The 22,585-nt window shown below is 40.5% G+C and overlaps 1 protein-coding gene across 2 annotated transcripts; it reads right to left on the bottom strand.

The window, feature by feature from the left end:
- Positions 1-19,588: 19,588 nt before the first annotated feature.
- LOC118241382 lies at positions 19,589-22,580 on the bottom strand. Of its 2 annotated transcripts, XM_035526266.1 has the most exons (4): positions 22,445-22,580; positions 21,906-22,196; positions 20,225-20,287; positions 19,589-20,146 (listed from the first exon to the last, which is right to left on the bottom strand). In XM_035526266.1, the coding sequence occupies exons 1-4, from the start codon at positions 22,572-22,574 to the stop codon at positions 20,016-20,018; spliced, it is 615 nt and encodes a 204-aa protein (XP_035382159.1). In that variant the 5' UTR covers positions 22,575-22,580; the 3' UTR covers positions 19,589-20,015. The 2 variants fall into 2 exon arrangements, with proteins under 2 accessions (XP_035382159.1, XP_035382160.1); XM_035526267.1 differs by lacking the exon at positions 20,225-20,287.
- Between the last annotated feature and the right edge of the window lie 5 nt (positions 22,581-22,585).

The following is a 22,585-nucleotide window of genomic DNA, read 5'->3' on the forward strand; positions in this document are numbered from 1 at the left end:
ATATCAATTACAAGTATCTTCAGTTCTTTGATTCATCCCCTCGAAAAAGGTTGTATTTCAAGATTCCAAAAATTCTACTTGTGGTTATAATTCTATGTGTGGTTATATTTCTACATGTAGTTATATTGCTACATGTGATTATAATTCTATGTGTGGTTATATTTCTATGTGTGGTTATAATTCTCAGTGTATCTGAATTATGTAGTATCAAATGATGAATTATGGGTGCAGAAATATCTGATCTAAAGTTCTGATGTAATTACAAAACACCACACATGCTATGCACCACATACACACACACACACACACACACACACACACACACACACACACACACACACACACACACACACACACACACACACACACAATATCGCTACTTCACACAACTAATATATTCACTAAAATCAACCATTTACATTAACACAAAAAAACAACTAAACAAGTCAGCAGATCTGTGGGGCTACAGTGAGAGTGGACACAGCTGACACTACAGCAGAGCTGTGGGGCTACAGTGAGAGTGGACACAGCTGACACTACAGCAGACCTGTGGGGCTACAAGAGAGTGGACACAGCTGACACTACAGTAGAGCTGTGGGGCTACAGTGAGAGTGGACACAGCTGACACTACAGCAGAGCTGTGGGGCTACAGTGAGAGTGGACACAGCTGGCACTACAGCAGACCTGTGGGGCTACAGTGAGAGTGGACACAGCTGACACTACAGCAGACCTGTGGGGCTACAGTGAGAGTGGACACAGCTGACACTACAGCAGACCTGTGGGGCTACAGTGAGAGTGGACACAGCTGACACTACAGCAGACCTGTGGGGCTACAGTGAGAGTGGACACAGCTGGCTCCTCTGTCTCTGTCTGCTGTGTTCACTCTCTTCCATGTCCTCCTCCTGGACACTTTCACCATCAAGTTCTTCTGTCTTTTCTCTCTCCTGCTGTCTTCTTACTAAAGAAGGTTGCCATGGCAATAGCATCCTGGTTGTTTTCTGTCTCTCTATACTAACTGTAAACGAACAAGCAGGAGAATTTTATATTCTAGCCAGGTCCTTAGATTTAAGGAAGCTAACATTAGCCTCATTAGCTTTGTTACAGTACATCAGGCACCCAGCATGCCACACACACACACACACACACACACACACACACACACACACACACACACACACACACACACACACACACACACACACGCGCGCGCGCGCACACACACACACACACACACACACACACTTCACTCCTTCTCTCCTCCTAATCTCCTGATTACTGATTACTGTGTCTTGTTTGTCTTTCTTTCTCTCTTGTAATTAAGTCCACAGGTTCACTCGTCCAGTGCTGAACATTGTTACTCACTACTGTGTTCAGATGTCCTGAGTTTACTGTCAACTGTCTGCTCAGTTTCTCTCTCTGCTGACTCGATGTCTTCTACCATCACTGTTCTATTTTTGTTTGATGTCTCTGGCTTCATGAAAAAATTAGCAGCCAACACTCACTCCTAAGTCAAGCTAATATGACATTAGTGTGAGGTATCTAGGTGTAGTAACCAACAATATACTGTAACTTGGCAAGCTTAAGGTTAATAATATTAGCCAGCTACATGTTTCATTAAAACACCTGTGGAGAAAGATCACAGGTTTATCTTAAGGAATAACCAATAAACCTTTCAGGTCTATTGAATGAATATTAACTTGTTGCGTTCTTTCCTTCAGCACAGCTGTCAGTTCAGCTCATCTCAACATGTGTTGAACACATGGTGTAAATCATAATGAGAACAGGGTCTCCCACCCATAAACGCAAGGGAATCGTGTGATTGTAAAAGTGTCCTGTAATGTGTCCAGAACCTCAATGGTTCAGCTTTAAATGTTTTAATTAAGATCTTAAGGGCTTTTATTTGCAGAGAGATTAGAATGACTGATGTTTACAGTGTTTCCATACATAAACTACATAAAATCGCTCAGTGAAAATCTTACATTAAACCACTTCATTTTACAACACAGCTGTTGGAGTTTCTGAATATATTCATCCTGTAAGACATTTTGCTAAATTTCTGCTCTCAGGTGACCAAACATGCAGCTTGTGGACAAAATGCCAAAGCGCCTAGTTGAAGCAGCATTGTAATAAATACACCTGCACACGTGGACAAGGACTCATTGGTGTCTTCTCTTTACAATGTTATATTTCTCTTCTAGACTTGAAAATCTGCTCATGCATCACAAATGTAACTCTTTGTCTCCACAGTGTGGTCATTTAATGAAATGCAGTGAGGTTTCAACAGAAAACTATATTTAGAAATATTGAGAGAAGAAAACTTTATAAAAGTGTACATTTCCTTGCATTGCCTTGCCTGGCAATGTTTGTTTAATACTGTACTATAAGGGAGTTGACACTGACCTTTTTAAAATGCCTCTTTATTTACATTCAAAAATAGTCACAGAAACTCACCTGAGAATCTCCAGTTTACAGTGTGAACTCTTCAGTCCAGCACAGAGCTGCTCCACTCCTGAATTCTGCAGGTCATTATTATTCATCTCCAGCTCTCTCAGTGAGTTTTCTGTTTGTAGAACTGATGTGAGAGATTTGCAAGACTCTTCATTGAGACCACAGCCAGACAGTCTGTAAAAGAGTAAATACATTAAATAATGTAGTTCAGTCAGAGGATGATGAATTAAAAGATCTGAACTGCTAATAAAAATGTAAAAAAGAGTTTGAAAGATCTGGAACACACTGATACATTTTCAGCCTTTTAATTTTACAAACACAGCAACATTTCAACACTACTGTGTCTTCATCAAAGACAAAATGGACAAAGACATGACAAATAACATTCATTAGCAACCTAAGACAGGTGACCAAATAATGGATGGTTGGTTCATAAGTCAGTGAATGGCAGTTACCATAATCAGAGTCCAAATATCAAAATATCCCACCCCTAACACCATAACAGGAAACAGAACAACATAGATCTCATTTAATGTTTCACAAATACAACTACACTAATATTCAAACAGAAAATATTGTTGGAATCCATGCAGAGTAGTGATTATGGAGGAATAAACACTGCAGTAGTGATTATGGAGGAATAAACACCACAGTATTGATTATGGTGGAATAATGACTGTAGTGTTTTTCATGGAGAAATAAACGCTGCAGTAGTGACTATGGAGTAATGAACACTGTATTATGATTATGGAGGAATGAACATTGCAGTAGTGAATATTAGTGTATGAACACTGCAGTACTAATGATGGTGGGATGAACACTGCAGTAGTGATTATGGAGGAATGGACAGAATGCAGAGAGCAGAATCTTTTACTAGTGTTTACACTCCTGTGCTCACACTCAGTCATTGATCATGAAACATTCTCCTCTGCCTTTGCTTTTCCCAGTGAGGTCCTGAGTTCTGTCTGTGTGGTGCACCGAGAATCCTGGAGGCTCAATAGCTGAGTCAGGGACCCCATCTGTCAGTCAGGTGTGTGTGAGGCAGACCCCATCAGTCATTCAGGTGTGTGTGAGGCAGACCCCATCAGTCAGTCATGTGTGTGTGTGAGGCAGACCCCATCAATCAGTCATGTGTGTGTGTGAGGCAGACCCCATCAGTAATTCAGGTTTGTGAGGCAGACCCCATCAGTCAGTTAAGTGTGTGTGAGGCAGAACCCATCAGTCAGTTAAGTGTGTGTGAGGCAGAACCCATCAGTCAGTTAAGTGTGTGTGAGGCAGAACCCATCAGTCAGTTAAGTGTGTGAGGCAACTATCTCATGTCTGCTGTTGACATGAAATGTGTCCCTGGAGTTTGTCCTTCATGGACTGTATGTGTGCAGTAAAATACTGGGGAAAGGAGAGTACGGTTCACATGTTTCAGTTGGATCAGGATTTTGACTCACTTCTCCTACACTGCTTGTGTGAGGACTCAAGCACATCTGACTTTTTGTACAAAAGAACTGATACGGTCAGTTTCACAACTGTGCTTACATGCATTTGAGTAGAGCCAAATACTAATACTTTCTGAAATTCAAGAAAAAACTTTAAATTGTTCACTGAAATTATGCTGATTATATGATTTGTAAAGAAAAGCATTGTATTAAACTTGAGAGAAATGCAAAACAATCATTTTCACTAGTGGTCTGAGATATTGGTCCCACTGTATGTGAGCAACAGTAGTAGTCTGCTACAATTTTAGGTGAGTGACAGTAGTAACAGCATTAGCTTCTGGGAGACTCACTGCATGTTACACTGATCACACAGAGCTGTGAACGTTACTGCATGTTACACTGATCGCACAGAGCTGTGAACGTCACTGCATGCTACACTCATCATTTTACATTTATGGCATTTAGCTGACGCTTTTATCCAAAGCATCTTAGAATTATGACTGAGTACAACTTGAGCAATTGAGGGTTAAGGGTCTTGCTCAGGGGCACAACAGTGGCAACTCGGCAGCGGTGGGGCTTGAACCAGCAACCTTCTAATTAAAAGTCAAGTACCTCAATCACACAGCACTGAAGGTGTAGTACTAGAATCAGTTGCTGTTAATGATGTTAGTTTATTTTGACTTAAACTTATTTACAACTAGATTATGATAAATTGCCTTGGTAAAATATTTAAACAATGAAAATGTTTCAGATGAAGTCATATTAACACCTACACCTTTATATAGTGTTTCAGATGAAGTCATATTAACACCTACACCTTTATAATGTGCCCAATCACCATCATCGGCTCTAAAGAAAACCTGTGATAAAGTTTGAAAACTGCCATCAGTGTGAAATATATATATATATATATATATATATATATATATATATATATATATATATATGTGTGTGTGTGTGTGTGTGTGTGTGTGTGTGTGTGTGTGTGTATGTGTGTGTGCATATGTGTATACATTGGTTATGCTCATCCTTGTGCACTTTTCTCTGTATTGGTCAGTAGTGATTGAACTGTAATGTTGATCAGAAAGCTGAACTGATAGTTCATATTTGAACCCTTTTGTATGTTACACTGTGTGGTGTGGTGTGTGTGTGTGTGCGCGTGTACACACTGATAGTTCGTACTTGAACACTTCTGTATGTTACACTGCAGCATATTTTCTCTGGCTGTTTTACTAAGAGTGTGAACTATAAACAAACACTGTTGACCACTGTTTTAAATGTAGGACCATTCTCAATACACAGGCACACAACTACCCATGACATCAAATATAATTTAACCATCATTAATACATTTAGACTAATGAATCACTGGACTGTATTGAATCACTGGACAGTGTTACTATATTCCAATGATCCACAACTTTATGGTTTAACTTAAGCACCTGGTGATGGAGCCTCCAATCACCTACATGTGCTTTAATGTAGGATCTCTCTATCCTGCTCTCTCTCTAATGTTCTCTCTCTCTCTCCTTTTCATTTTTCACAGAAGACCTTCTGAGTCAAGTACATCCACTGCCTGCTACACCCACTGTTCATCTCTAAATGAAAATACTCACATGGCTTTTCTGGATGCTTTGACCACTGGCAGCAGTCTCAGTAGACATTCCTCTGATGGGTCATATTTCCTCAGGTCAAACTCATCCAGCTCCTCTTCTGAGTTCAGCAACACAAACACCAGAGCTAACCACTGAGCAGGGGAGAGCCAGGATCCATAGAGACAACGGTCAACTCCTCTGCTCAGGTATGTTTGGACTTCCTGCACTAGAGAATGATCATTCAGTTCATTCAGACAGTGGAACAGATTGATGGATTTCTCTGTAGAGGGACTGTCACTGATCTTCTCCTTGATGTACTTGACTGTTTCCTCTTTGCTGGGAGAGCTGCTTCTTGTCTGTGTCAGTAGGCCTCGTAAGAGAGTCTGATTGGACTCTTACTGGTTATCAATAACACTGAATGGTCAGTAGTTAGAAACCAGCACCAGTTCCACCACACACACTGGTAACCATCACCTGACTGAGGAGATCTACAACCCAGACTGGACAAGGGGGGGGGGGGGGGGGCAACCTGTGATCTGTGAGATAGAACCCGTGTTCTAATGTGATCTGTGAGATAGGACCCGTGTTCTAATGTGATCTGTGAGATAGGACCTGTGTTCTAATGTGATCTGTGAGATAGGACCTGTGTTCTAATGTGATCTGTGAGGTAGGACCTGTGTTCTAATGTGATCTGTGAGGTAGGACCTGTGTTCTAATGTGATCTGTGAGGTAGGACCTGTGTTCTAATGTGATCTGTGAGGTAGGACCTGTGTTCTAATGTGATCTGTGAGGTAGGACCTGTGTTCCAATCTCAGTTCCAAAGAATAAAGTGACACTTTCTTTTAAGTGATGCTTTTAGCATTAAATAAACACTCAAAAGACCCTCAGTAACATATCAGTGATGTAACAGAAGTGAAGCATCTGAAGACATTCAGTGGATTAATGAATTCAGTAGTGTTTTAATTAACTCTTTAAATAAAATCTGTTCATAATCTGATGAATTCAGTAGCTTTTCACTTTATTTGGAGTATCAAAGCCCATATCTGCAGGTGTGAACTTGAGAACATATAACAGGAATAATACATACTCAACAAGATGTTATAGACATGCAGTTGACAGCTGGATTTTAACTGGATTTCGGATAGGATTTGAGTCAGGATTAGGGCCAGGGTGAGAGTTAGGAATAGGGTTTGGGTTGAGTTTATGGTTAGATGGGCTGGTTTGAGGTCTGATCACTTGTGTCTGACCACTTGAACTATTCCACTTGTGAGTAAACTTGATGGTGATTGTATCCAAACTCTCACATGATTCATTCATGAACATATACTCTGATACTCTGACACTCGGGTGGGGGTGGGGGGGGTGGTGTATGTGGACATAGAAAAAAACTATCAACATCTGCCAGTGATTTGTGGTCAAATCTCATTGGTCAAACTAAATTTTCAGCCCTAAAGAATAACAATGTATCCTCAAAACAGCATTCTGCAGACACATGACACAGTCCAGCAGTTAATGTGCTGTACCAACAATCAGAAGGTTGTCAGTTCAAACCCCACCACTACAAAGTTGCCACTGTTGCCACTGCCTTAATCCTCAACTGCTTGAATTGTACTCACAATTTTTTTTTCAATAAAAGCACCTGTTAAATGTAATAATGTCATGACCCAGAGCTCTTACTGGTCAGTAGTGTGTTAGCGAGGTCTGTCTGGTTCATCTTCCTCAGGAAGTGCAGTGTGATCTTCAGCGCCCCCTCTCTGACACTGCTCTGATCCTCCTCATCCTCCACCTGTCTCTCAGTGCATGCTGGGTAATCTGAGCTCAGTAGATTCTTAAATCTCTTCAGCTCATTCTTCACCAGAGAGATGATTTTGTCCTCCAGCTCCTGAATAAACAGTATCAGTAAAACTAGTGTTATATACAGATGATTTTAACACATAATAATTCATTAAACATGAGAGAGGACTGAACTGAGTGGGATTGGGTGGTCATGTGGACATTATGGTTTATAAAAGAACATAAGCATCACATTAACTGAGCTGTATCTTAAAGTTTAAATGTTAGTTAATTTTATAAAGTTAGAATAGTTTGTGAAGTTTGAGTTTCGTTCATTATCAGTTAAATTACAAAAAGCCATTAAAGTAAAGTATGAACCAGTAAACCACAGAGTCTCATCATGATCTGTGATCTAAACACACTCTAATGATAAAGACCCTTCCCCCTCACACACACACACACACACACACACACACACACACACACACACACACACACACACACACACACTTACACACACACACACACACACACACACACACACACACACACTTACACACTTACACACCTTGAACACTGACTCCAGCTTTTCTTTAGAAATGTTTACAGGCTTCTTCTGGTCACTGTGGACAAACAAAACAAAGACTTTAATGGATAATCTACAGTTTATAAACATGAATCCAAGTTAAATTCATGGTTGTGTACATGATGCTGATGATGATGTGATACACGGCTTCAACCCAAACACTGTACTGACAGTACAGCAGAATAACCAGAGAAGCTTCCCCTGGCCCTCACTCTGGTGATGTAGAATAATGTTTATGTGAATGGTGCTTCACCAGTTACTGGGAAATGAACACAAGAAAATGAACACTGGAACATAAACAATTATATGCACCCCATCCACACAGAACAGAGGGCACCAGAACAGAGAGAGAGAGAGAGAGAGAGAGAGAGAGAGAGAGAGAGAGAGTGGTGTAACAGAGCAGCTGTGGGGCAGCAGGCGGGATAATCAGGGTGAAGCGTCCTGACAGGCTACGTCCATGGTGGACACTATCAGAACTATCAGATACTGACCAAGAACCAGGGTGAGGGTTCATAAAGAAAGCTGTTACTCTAACAGTTCTCTGTGTGTGTGTGTGTGTGTGTGTGTGTGTGTGTGTGTGTGTGTGTGTGTGTGTGTGTGTGTGTGACATTATTCTACTCTCCATAGATTGGGTGTATTGTATTTATATTCTGTGTCCCAAACCTGTTATGTAATACTCAGTGTTCATGCTGGAATCCTTCTCTCTGTAACAGATGAGTAAAGTGTTTTCTCTGGTCTAGATGGTGGTGTGATTCTGGAGAGTTTGTCCATCCTCTGACTGAGGGAGATCCTCTAACTCTACACTGTTTACTTCACCTCACTATCACATCACACCTCACAGCTGATCAAACATGTAACAAATCATTTTGTGATTCATATGCTTTGTTCAGTTCCCATGAGTTCAGCTGGTGATTCCTCCTCTCTTGGTCCTGGTTGGTTTGGCTGTGGGACTGAGTTTAGTCCTGTTCCTCATCTTACTGACCCTGCTATGGTGCTACAAAACCAACACAGGTCTGAGATCAGCTACAGATCATTTATGAATACTTTAAATGTTATGTGTTTGTATGATACACATCATGAAACCTTTTTACAGTATTAAACACGTTTCGTTTATTTCCATGTTGCCCTGGTGCAGAATCTCTGTGTCGCTGTACTGGGAATCAGTCACACATCAATCAGACATCAGATCAGACCAAGAGAGAGTCAGGAGGTGAGGGCTGTCAGTCACACCACTGCACACTGCTCAGACCATGAACCACTAACAACTTTCCTTACTAACAATTAAAGCTTTAACTTCTCTAAGCCAATTTAACTCATCTTTCATCACTTGTGATTTGTTCCCTACTGTGTCCAATAATCTTTCAGTTTGGCAGTTACATTTGTTTTTCTTTTAAAGCTAAAGATTGCCCACATATGACACAGATATTTGATTTGATCTTTAGAAACCCGTTCACTAAAAATTTCTTTTGACTTTTGTGATGGTTTTGAGCTGTAGGAGATGGGAAATGATTCCTGCAGATTGTGTCAGTGAGGCTGTACCATCTTTGTGGTTAGAAAGGTGAAGGAATGTTTCTTCCCTCTGACATTGTGTGGTATGGCTGGGGGTCTCCAGTACCACAGACTCCACAATAAAGTTACACGCCTGGCTGGAGTTAACTGATATGGGATACTAGCTAAACTTACCCTTTCTGCAATGTCTCTATTACCCCAGTCTGTCTGTGTCCTGTGTGGTTCTTTATTACCCCAGTCTGTCTGTGTCCTGTGTGGTTCTTTATTACCCCAGTCTGTCTGTGTCCTGTGTGGTTCTTTATTACCCCAGTCTGTTTGCGTCCTGTGCGGTTCTTTATTACCCCAGTCTGTCTGTGTCCTGTGTGGTTCTTTATTACCCCAGTCTGTCTGTGTCCTGTGCGGTTCTTTATTACCCCATTTGGTCTGTGTCCTGTGTGGTTCTTTATTACCCCAGTCTGTCTGTGTCCTGTGTGGTTCTTCCTGTTATGACAGTGATTCCTGTGGCCTAATAAATGTCCTCAGCAATTGTATCCTGACGTCTCATCCACCTGCATGTAACAGTTTCTAAAACTAATGACACCAGAACCACCACTATTGCTTTACTATAGTGTCAGTATCACAGAACTGGACTGTCCCACCTGTTCAGGTAAGCAGGACCTCCTAGATGGACCCAAACACATATGAGGTGGAACAGGGAAGGGGACAAAAGAGGTAAAACAACTGAACAGGAAACCAACAACTGAGAGGGTTTGAACTGAAGGAGTGGGTGAGCAAGACCACACTGTTCTACCCCCTACACTACTGGGAAGAAGGAGTGAAGGAGTGATGGGGAGTGAAGGAGTGAAGGGAGTGATGAGGAGTGAAGGGGAGTGGTGAGAGTGAAGGGAGTGCTTGGTGGAGACATAACTGGTGTTTGTACTGTTTAATAGTACGAACAAACAAAAGAGTTCAGCAGCAAAGGGATGGTTTCAGGCCAGAAAACCCTCAGCCACTTCTGACGAAAAACAAAGTGACTTGTCTGGTCTGAGAATCAAACCAGCGTCTGCACTAGTGTGATGATGCAGCTCTAACCACTATGTGTGTGGTAGACTCAGGATACTCTGTTTCTCTCCAGAAACACAGCAGGAAATGAACACAGAACAAAAGACAAACAACTGTAAGACTGACAGACAAACACACAGGGACACCTCCTGCTACAGGACATTTCTCCTCCTAATAAACAACTGATGGAGAGGGACCCTCACCAGAAGAAACAAGACAACACAGACATGAATGAAGAAAGAGAACAGGAGACTCCTGTTGGGAACTTTCCACTTGAAAAAATACCCACACACCAAGGCTTCATAGAGTCCTTAGTGAAGTAGTTATATAGGGGTGGGGCACCTGTGGGAGATCAGACTAATGAGCACTGATTAACTCCCAGCTCATGGTCTCCCTCTGGTGGCAGCTTGCTGGCATTGCAAGCCATCAGTTACAAGTAAGAGAGAGTTGGAGAATGTGTGTGTGGGTAGATGATGCTGAATCTCTTTCTCCTTTTCTCCTAAAAACTAAAACACACCTGTGGTGAACCCCTCTTATTAGTTTGACCTGTAGAATGGTGACATTGTTTACTGGGGTATTAGTGTTGTAATATTGGGGGAACTTCACTCCCTCACACACTGGGAGGAACACATTCACCCCACTTATGAAAGAATCTGAGTGTATAATGTGTCACTCACCTTAGGACAGAGGTCACAGGTCTACTGCTGAATACAGGAGGAGAATCCATGGACCAGTCACTCTTCAGAGACACACAGCTGGGTGCTGGAGTTGCTGCTCTCTCACTCCCCCTCCTGATGATATTGAATAGTGAAAATAAATCACATTAGAGAACAACCAATTAAACCCACAACAACCTTATCCAATCAACTTCACCTGGTACCTGCACTCACTGTACACTTGATTAGAAACACCTGTCCTTCAGCATCCACACACACACACACACACACACACACACACACACCTGTCCGTCAGCAATACAAACATACCAGACACACACACACACACACACATACACACAAAGACACAAACATACAGATCAAACCTGTCCTTTAGCAACTACACAAACATACCACACACACACACACACACACACACACACACATAAACACACCTGGCCTTCAGCAACTACACAAACATACCACACACACACACACACACACACACACGCACACACACACAGACATCACACCTGTCTGTCAGCAATACAAAAATACCACACACACACATACACACAAAGACACAAACATACAGATCAAACCTTTCCTTTAGCAACTACACAAACATGCAACACACACACGCACACACATCCTTCAGCAACTACACAAACATACCACACACACAAACACAAACACACCTTTCCCCTCACCAACACAAACATACCACTCTCACACATACACACTCACACACACACACACACACACACACACACACACACACACACACACACACACACACATCTATGCTTCTGGAACACACACACACACACACACAAACATCCTTCAGGAACATAAAGATACCATACATATCAAACCTGTAACTAAGCAACACACACACACACGCAAACACACCTGTCCTTCAGCAACTACACAAACATACCACACACAGCACACCAGTCCTTCAACAACTACACAAACATACCACACAAACACACACACACACACACACACACACACACACACACACACACATCCTTCAGGAACATAAAAATACCATACACATCAACCTGTACTTCAGCAACACACACACACACACACACACACACACACACACACACACACACACACACACACACACACACACACACACCTGCCCTTCAGCAACTACACAAATATAACACACACACACACACACACACACACACCTGCCCTTCAGCAACTACACAAACATACCACACACACACACACACTTGCCCTTCAGCAACTACACAAACATACCACACACACACACACACACATCACACATGTCCTTCACAACACAAACATACTGCTCACAAACACACACATACACACACACACACACATACACACACACACACACATCCTTCAGCAACACACACACACCTGTCTGTCATCAACACAAACATACCACACTCCTTTTCTCCTAAAACTAAAACACACCTGTGGTGAACCCCTCTTATTAGTTTGACCTGTAGAATGGTGACATTGTTTACTGGGGTATTAGTGTTGTAATATTGGGGGGAACATCACTCCCTCACACACTGGGAGGAACACATCCACCCCACTTATGAAAGAATCTGAGTGTGTAATGTGTCACTCACCATAGGACTGAGGTCACAGGTCCACTGCTGAATACAGGAGGAGACTCCATGGACCAGTCACTCTTCATAGACAAACAGCTGGGTGCTGAAGGTGATTCACTCTTCAGAGACGCACAGCTGGGTGCTGGAGACTCTGCTCTCTTTACCCTGAAGATGAGGAAAGTGTTGAGTAATTACATCCTTCACTACATCTCATTTATCCTGAATATTCCCTCTTCCTGTTTCCTCAGATTAAGTGCTGATGGAACACTCCTCACTGTGGGTTGGCGGTTCCTCCTCCACTGCTGGAGTTATGAGGCTCCATCATGGAGTTGTTCCTCTTCACACACACACAGCTGGACACCAGAGATGCTGCTCTCTGCTCCCTGTCAACAGTTCATACACAGAGTGAATCACACTGAATCAAATCCTGACAAAACTCACATCAACATATTAAAAATAAAACACATGATGTGAAACATGAACCATACGTAAACACTGATATTAACAGGGTGGGTGGAGAACTGAAACAGTGATGATGACAGAATACTGAACAGACTGTTATGGCTTCATTAAAATATTCCACTGAATACACAAAAACAGTTATACACACAAAAAAGTTATTCTTAATGAATTTAGAATTAACTTTATACCCATAAAGCTGTGCACCATCATTTGTTTTATGTCACAATATTTCAATCATTTTAAATCATAAATCTCCATGATGCCCAATCAGACATTCCAAAGGTCCTCAAAGTGCCACAGAGGAAGATGGAGGCGTTTTCTGAGAGCTTCTACTGTACTGTTTTCACACAGTGGGAAACTGGAATCTTAATGCTTTCAAATGTATTTATTAGGGCTGTCAACCTTAACACTCATGATCAATTTAAAAACATTAACTTTTTTTTTTTTTTTTTACGCAAATGAATCATATTTCCCAGTTTGACCCCAGTGTCTTCCCATATATCCCGCATGGATTTTTACCAGTCTGAATTACTGACAGGAGTGACAACAGATAATACGATGACTGAGGAGACAACAGCCGTTGTGCTGAATGGCAGCTTCCTTGCTATTCAATTAATCTGAGATGTTAAAGAACAAATGGAATCCTTAAACCAGTGTATCATGCATTCATTTATTCCAACACTACACATGTATTTGTTTTATCCCCCAAAATACAAGTAAATACTAGCATTGTAATACTGTATTAAAATGTTAAACTTCATGATTAATAATGATTAATCTATTTTTATTGATTAACTTGATTAATTTTTTAATTGATTGGCACCACTAGTATTAATGAATTAATATTATATATCTTTGTCCTTAATTAGTGTACATCAGCTGTTCACTACATTTACAGTACACTATAGATGGTGGTATCTTTGTCCTTAATCAGTGTACATCAGTTGTTCACTACATTTACGGTACACTATAGGTGTGGTATCTTTGTCCTTAATCAGTGTACATCAGTTGTTCACTACATTTACGGTACACTATAGGTGGTGGTAGCTTTGTCCTAATACACAAAGGAAGTAAATCTCCCAGCTGATATGAAACAGTATTACCAGAGGAGAAATATGCTAAAACATGAAAGTGAAACTAAACCTATACAGAGAGCACATGGAGTAGCATGCCTGCTTGTTAGTAACTGTAAACATCAACTAACTTTTTTTTTTCATCACAAAACACCAATATGAACAGAAGATGCCTGACTTACATTTTATCAGTAACACAGAGTCTCTTGGTCTAACACAGAGTTTTACTGTGTGGGTAACACTCAGCACTGCTTCCTGCAAGAAATGACGTCTGAACTCACGCAACCGTACAACCGATATCTTTAGCCAATTACAGAGTTTAACTGGATATTCGACCAATATCTTTAGCTAATGACACAACATTTATCTGGATAATTGACTGATATATTTAGCCAATGACACAAAGTTTAACTGGATAAATATATTATAAGGAAAATATTTAATTAAATAATATTCACTCATAATTCTTCCAACACTTCTGGGCCTTTAGAACAGCAGCAATCTGTCAATGATCTCCACAGTGACCACTTTGCTAACATCTTGATGATTCTATTCTGTGAAACAACAAAGTCTAAATTACATTGCATGGATATTATTGTGCCGGGTTATGCCAGGTTATCAATGCATAAGATCAATAAATATTTCAGACCAATCACCACACAACAAACAAAGAAACAAAAGATGTTTCTGTTTTCAGTTGTGTTCTGTAAGGTATTTTAAATTCCAGGTATTTCAGTTTCATGTGTAAGACATGAAATTTAGAAATATAATCTATAAACAAAATGCCAGTATGTTTACTGGGATAAATAACCACATGGGTTCTGTGGGTTCACATGTACTCTGTAGTGTTGTTTGGGTTCACATGTACTCTGTAGGGTTGTGTGGGTTCACATGTACTCTATAGCGTTGTGTGGGTTCACATGTACTCTGTAGGGTTGTGTGGGTTCACATGTACTCTGTAGGGTTGTGTGGGTTCACATGTACTCTGTAGGGTTGTGTGGGTTCACATGTACTCTGTAGTGTTCTGTGTGTTCTGTTCTATCAGGAGGGACATGTCCACTCCAGACCAGAACCATACCACTTACCTGCCCCGATGGCAATCACCTGTGTTCTAACAGGAGTCACCTGCTCCTCATCACAACCTAACACTATTTATATTCCTACAGGTTCGGAGGGACAGAGCTGTGCATTAGCGGACAGGGTCACAAGTGTCTGTTGGTGCAACACTACTCCGACTCAGGAGATTTAACTAAACCCATTTATTGCTTCATTAGAATTCAATGGAAAATAAAGAACATATCTGTTCGACTTCGCCTCTCGCTTCCTCTGTGCCGCCTACGTCACAGGAACATGTTTCATCTATGGCAGAATGAAATGTTGTGAATGTAGATAATTATGATTATGGATAATGAAGATAAATAAAGTAAAATAAAGGAACAATGTCTCACATTTATTATAAGATTGTATTTTAAAATGTTAGTTGTTCTGCTGTTTTGGGGCTTCTTTTTTTTCGAAATTAACTCTTCAATCTGATTGGTGATTTACTGTAACAAAAAACAGCCCTTGCATCAATTTAGACTAACTGATTGGTTGGTTACTATAGCCAGTGGCAGAGTCAAGGCCATGCCTACAGATGCCTGGTCAGTGTGGCCACCAGATTAAACAGTATCCAGTGTTTGACCAGTGTGGTGACCATATTAAACAGAATCCAATATTTGAATGGTGTGGGCCACCAGATTAAACAAAATCTAGTGTTTGACTAGTGTGGGCCACCAGATTAAACACAATCCAGTGTTTGACCAGTGTGGCCATCAGATTAAACAGAATCCAGTGTTTGAATGGTGTGGGCCACCAGATTAAACAGAATCCAGTCTTTGAACAATGTGGGCCACCAGAATAAACAGAATCCAGTGCTGAACAGTGTGGCCACCAGATTAAACAGATTCCTGTGTTTGACCAATGTGGCCACCAGATTAAACATATTCCAGTATTTGAACAGTGTGGCCACCAGATTAAACAGAATCCAGTGTTTGACCAGTGTGGCCACCAGATTAAACAGAATCCAGTGTTTGAATGGTGTGGGCCATCAGATTAAACAGAATCCAGTGTTTGACCAGTGTGGCCACCAGATGAAAGAGAATCCAGTGTTGGAACACTGTGGGCCACCAGATTAAACAGAATCTAGTGTTTGAACAGTGTGGACCACCAGATTAAACACTTGAATGATTTAACATATCTTGACTGAAACGCTGAAATGATGACGAGCTGTGTCGCACACAGAAACACATAACAAAACAGAAAGCAAAGCACGAACAGCGGTACATGTAAAAGAAATGTTGCAAACACTAAGTAGGACACTAAACACTGCAGAATTGGGTGGTAACAGCATATGTCAGGTTAAACACTGACAAGGGCTGACTATTACTCAAGGATTTACATATACACGTTAATGATGACTAACAAGGGACAGGTGTAACACGCAACTAACGAGGGAGGGCCGTGATTCACACACAAACACACACACACAAACACACACACACACACACACAGAGATATGGGGAGGAGTAAGAATAGTAAACAGATACTTCATGTCTCTTACCATATATATTTAACATTTCACAAAGCAACTCTGCCTATTGTGAAATAATTTTGACCTCACCAAAAAATTCCCTTTAGCAGATGTTTTAATTGCAAATATCTCCAAATTTGTGATCTGGGCAAGTTAAATACCTGCACCATGTGGTTGAAAGATTTTAATGAGTCTTGATCCAAAATGTTTTTTATACCCTTCATAAATCATAAATATCTTCTATCTATACATATTTAATATAACACAGTCAACCCACTCCTTTCACATAATGGGGGATTTTGCAATACATAACTTTGGGTTTAGTGAAATGTTAGAGGATTCAAATAGGGATTACATTTAAACATATGGCTTTATTCCACATCTTTATTCCATACGTTTAGCAAATCTGAAACCAGAGTTTGAACTACTGCACCATGATAATTTTACTGAGACACAGTGTAAACGTGGCAGTGGGGCTGATGGTACCGTATCATGGGGGAGACCTTTCAGAGTGGCGTGACCAGTGAGCCAAACGTCTAGGGCTATAGTATAATAATAAAGTAAACGTTTAGGTAGCCCTAGACCACCACTCACAACAGCTTGCTGTAATTTTCCCATTTCAAATAAATCTCACACAGAGCATCGAATTGTTTAAAATATATCACAGGGACCTCCAGAGGAAGGGACTGTAGTAGATCATTAATTTTGGGTACACAGTTCATTTTAAGAATATTAACCTTCCCTCAAAAAAGGATTCAATAATTATAATAAGTGTGGGTACCGAATTAACTGGGTCAGTCACAAATAACAAAGTATCATCCAAATAAAGCATCAAATTATGAATTTATATCCACACTGTGATACCAGGAAAGAAGGTGAGAGTGGGGATCCCTGACAAGTTCCTCGCGAGAGCTTAAAGTAAACTGAAATATATACATTAGAGTTTTAGATCAATACTTTAGATAAATTTTTAACCAGTTGGTGCTCTAACATAAATCCACTAATCAAATATGTTTTTCTTTTAGTGTGCTGTTTTTACTTGCTAACACTTGTTAAGAAATAACAGCCATTTCACATGAATCATTTCCATAAAGGCTCCCCCAAATTATCAAACATTTTAAATGCCTCAAACATTATTAAAAGTATTCATTTTGTGTCTGTTACTGCAATAAATTGGTGTTCAAACTGGGACTTGTAACATTTACTTCAAAATATCAAAAATATCAGACTAATCGACAGTTTCAGGATAAACAGAGTATAGATGCATTTAAAATATTGTATTTTGGTAACAATGCATTAGGCATCAAAATACAGTAATACATTTAAACAAAAAGTTCCATAAAACATGATTTCTTTTTGTATTTCAAAATAAACGCATTACATCTTATATGTCTGAGATTTAAAAAAAAAAACAACAACAAAAAAAAAAACACATGGCAGGTTTTTACCCATAAGGCACTGCAAGAGAAGCAGTTGGATTTGCAGAGGCACAGAGCAAAACACCTCATTAATATTCATGAGCAAAGTTTAAAACATCATTGGCTCAAAGTAGTGCTGACAGATGAAAAATTAAAAAATTAGAAATTTTAAGATAAACATTAAGCAACTCCTGCCAGCAAATTGCATTTTGTACTGATGACATTTTATCTCCCTGAATTTGAAGGCTACAGCCACCAGGCTTGGCAAAGACACTCAACAGTGGACCTCAAGCTCCAATGTAACGCGTGGTGGCCCGAGTGCTACAGGACACACAGACTCCAGTGACTGGGACGTACATTTAGTTACACAGAACGATAACGGCACTCAAATATTACACACGAAAAACATGAACCTGTAACGGTTAACATGAAACAAGCACAATAAACACGCATACGTTTACCGATGACAAGACCATTAACCATGACATTAAGACGTTACATCCACAATGACCAACGATCTTGCACACTATGACGGGGGGTTTAAATACATATAAACAAATGAGGTGCAGGTGTGGCCACAAATGAGGATCCTCCCACTGCACGTGGCGGGCCAAACCACGTGACTCGCGGGAGGCGAGCATTCCGTGACATCCAAACTACATATTATACCAGCAGCACCAGTCTCTGTACTCCTTCTCTCCTCTCCTTTCATTAATGCCTTCATCCTCCCTTTGGAAACATTTATTTTGATACTGATCCTTAAAGGTTTATGGTACAATCATAAAATTTGTCAAATGTTCAGCTTATTACACTCATAAAATAAACGTAGTTAAGCACATATCTGCACTTCATGAGAACTCTACTGATTCTAATACAACTCACTGTTTGTTTACAATCTTTACTTTCTAGTTACTTAATGCCTGTTGATTCATCTTGTTATCCATATGCATCTCCGATCTAACTCTAGTGAATTGATCTTGCCCTTAGACAGATTACTCCACAGACACTGTTAACTAGCAACTGCATTTAATAATAGCCAGCTGATAAAAACAGTAAACATCACAGGGTCTGTCAACCTTTCTCAAAAAGAAATGACATGAAGCAGGTCTGTTTCCATAATACATGTCTGGTTTACTTAATATTGGAGATTGCTTTACCTGGGCAGGCAAACCTTAGCTACTTATTGAGCAGAATGCTTTGAAATTAATGCAGCATTACAGCATTGGAAAAACCAACCACAACAACTGACCATAATCACCAAGACCACAAGTGAACTCTTGAAAATATAACCTGGACAATAAGGGGAGACTCTTAAATAAAAGGCAAATAAAATTTAAAAGATGCTACAGAAATAAATACCTGTTTTTCCATGACTTGACACAAAAATATTTACATGTGCATTAAATTACATCACAGGATCACATAATAATATTTACATAAACATCTTTATATTAAATTTTTACATAAACATCTTTCCATTACATTTACAGTACTGGGCAGGTGCTCTTATAGTGACTGATGCATATTTATCAGTATGACATCATGTGTCCTCTCTGAGGATCAAACCATGATTCTGGAGATGTATCTTACTGTACCTGCTCTACCAGGTGAGTTCAAGAATGCTAACATCATAAAACTGATCAGGTATGATCAAACATACACTGATCTCTGACCCCAGAATGGTACAGAGAAAGGCAGTGTGGGTACATACGTTTGTGTGTACAAGAGAGCCAAATAATTCATCATCTCTTTTAGACTTCCTCATGGTTATTACTGGGAGATCACCTCTGCTCTTCATCTGAGTGGTTTAGTCCATTCATATTAACTCCTCTGCTGTCATGGTTACAGTCTTCATTCACTGCTGATTTTTTTCCTCAGCTGCACAATCACCAGCACTGCTGCCACAAGCCCCGCCCCCGTCAGAGCCAGGAGCACCGTCAACACCGTCACTGTGGAGCTCTGATCTGGACACGGCTGGACTTCTGCAACACACAAAGAATTGTCAGTAAATATAAACCACTATTTAAACAGTATAGAGTCATAATCATGTGTGTATGTACCAGAGTGAACACTGTGACGGGATCGAGAGGGATTGTGGGACAGGGGCAGTTCAGCTCCAGTTCCTTACAAAAAGATCTCAACAGCATCACTGCACAAGATCTTAACAAGTAGGTATGCATAATGTTTCACCAGTTACTATAGTAACCACTTGTGTAGAAGTGTCTGTGTCCTCTGGTGAGCTCAACACCTCCCACCTCCATATCAGTATCTAATCAAATTCAATCAGGAAGTAACTATTACAGCGATGGAGAACTGTTTAGAAATCAAACTAAAACAAATCTGGATCTTGTAGAGAGATATTGTTGTAAATGTAGAATAGTAACATACTCAGAGTTCAAAGTGAATGAACCAGTGGAGAGAATGAGCTACACAAAGGGGGGGGGGGGGGGGTACACAACAACAACAACAACAACAACAATAACAACAACCACCACCACCACCCTGATCACCACCTGTGCTCCATCATAACTATGATCACTGCTGAAGCTCCAGTCTGTCATATTAACACACAGTATAATTACTGCACCATCACTGACTACATTTACATATTAACACACAGCATAATTACTGCACCATCACTGACTACATTTACATATTAACACACAGCATAATTACCACAGTGAACAGTGATATTGAGGGTGAAGTATTTGTTGACTTATTGAGGGTCGTATGTAGAGGGATTGAGCTCCAGAACAAGGCCAAACTAAAAAAAAACAACCAAACAAACAAACAAGCCATACTAGAAATAAAAATTATTATTATTATTAGTTGGTTGGAAGGGGAGGAGGTTCAGACCAGGACAGAGCACCACCCATCACTGGACATATACACACACACACACACACACACACACAGAGCACCACCCATCACTGGACACACACATACACACACACACACACACACACACACACACACAGCACCAACCATCACTGAACACACACACACACACACACACACACACACACACACATCTATATTCATGCACAATTCACATTGATACAGGACAGTTTTAGAGTATGCAGTCATCCTAACCTCCATGTTTTTGGGAGGTTCCCTCTGGGGTCCTACACAGACACAGGGAGAACACGGAAACTCTACGCAGATAGGGACTCAGATGCAAACATGCCAACCACCAAGCCCTGCTGCCCAAAACAACCAACTGTCCCAACTGAACACAAACAAAATTAAGCACAATAACCCTCCCTACTCCCAAAAACAAACAAACAGAAGTAAAGAACTGAGCAAATAAAAAAGGTGTCAAACTTCCCAACTACAGGGTTGTAACACCTTCAAATACAAACACTTTAATTTTTCTGACTCATCACTCAATAACTCATGATTGTTTTGGTATGAGTAAGCAGGTATCACACCAAGTGCCGTAAAACATCAGTGGCTGGATCCAAGAGTGTCCATGTGAGAATCCACCACAAAGAGTCCAGTGAAAATCAACCGCGTCCACATGCTCTATTGGGGATATGCTTAGATAAACAGGACCTCAACTAAGACCAAGACCTCAAACTATGACACTCAGTCCACGCTGTTTACATAATCCTAGCATTCATAGTCAAACTAATACTGAACCACTGATGTGCATGTAAACATAGTTACTGATACTATGCACAACCCCCTCCCCAACATAGTAATTCTAGGCAACATTAAAATCACAGTAACCACACTTACCTTCCACAGTAACTGTGTATGTCTGAATAATCTCTTCATTCTTAGTGTCTCTGATGCTGTAAACTCCACTATCAGATGGTGCGGTTCCTCTCAGCTCCACAGCAGAGATGAGCGACACTCTCCGAGTGTATTCAGGTTTACACTTCAGTGAGTGTCCAGCCACTGTGCAGATCTGTCCACTAGAGGGAGCAGCTGCACCTGTGCTGTTATAAATCACCTCAACTGACTCTGATATGAGCAAATCCAGCACCAGAGGTTCACCAGGCTTAATCTGAACTGAAGAATTACAGGCTGTGGAAAAAACAATTAGAAACTTCAATGTAATATACAACTGATTTGACCATGTAACCTCAGAACTGCAAATCTGATATAAACATTTAAACATTACATACAAGCTCCTTCTATTTTTCCCCACATATCTGATGTTTGTGAAGTTTACAATTCTATGTTCTACCTTATTTACTCCAGATAAATAAAGTTCTGTCTACATAAATAATGGTTTAGTAACAATAACTAGGCAATCCATCGAGCACACTTACCCTCTATCTGCAGACTCACATCACAGATGTCTTTACCATTACAGGCGCAGGTGTACCAGGTCCTCTTAGTGTAATCAGCATCAGTGATGGTGAGGGAGAGATCTCCCTTCAGGTACTGATCATGGGACATGTGAAATCCCT

This window comes from Electrophorus electricus, chromosome 5, assembly GCF_013358815.1.
Source record: "Electrophorus electricus isolate fEleEle1 chromosome 5, fEleEle1.pri, whole genome shotgun sequence".
Taxonomy (NCBI): Eukaryota; Metazoa; Chordata; class Actinopteri; order Gymnotiformes; family Gymnotidae; genus Electrophorus; species Electrophorus electricus.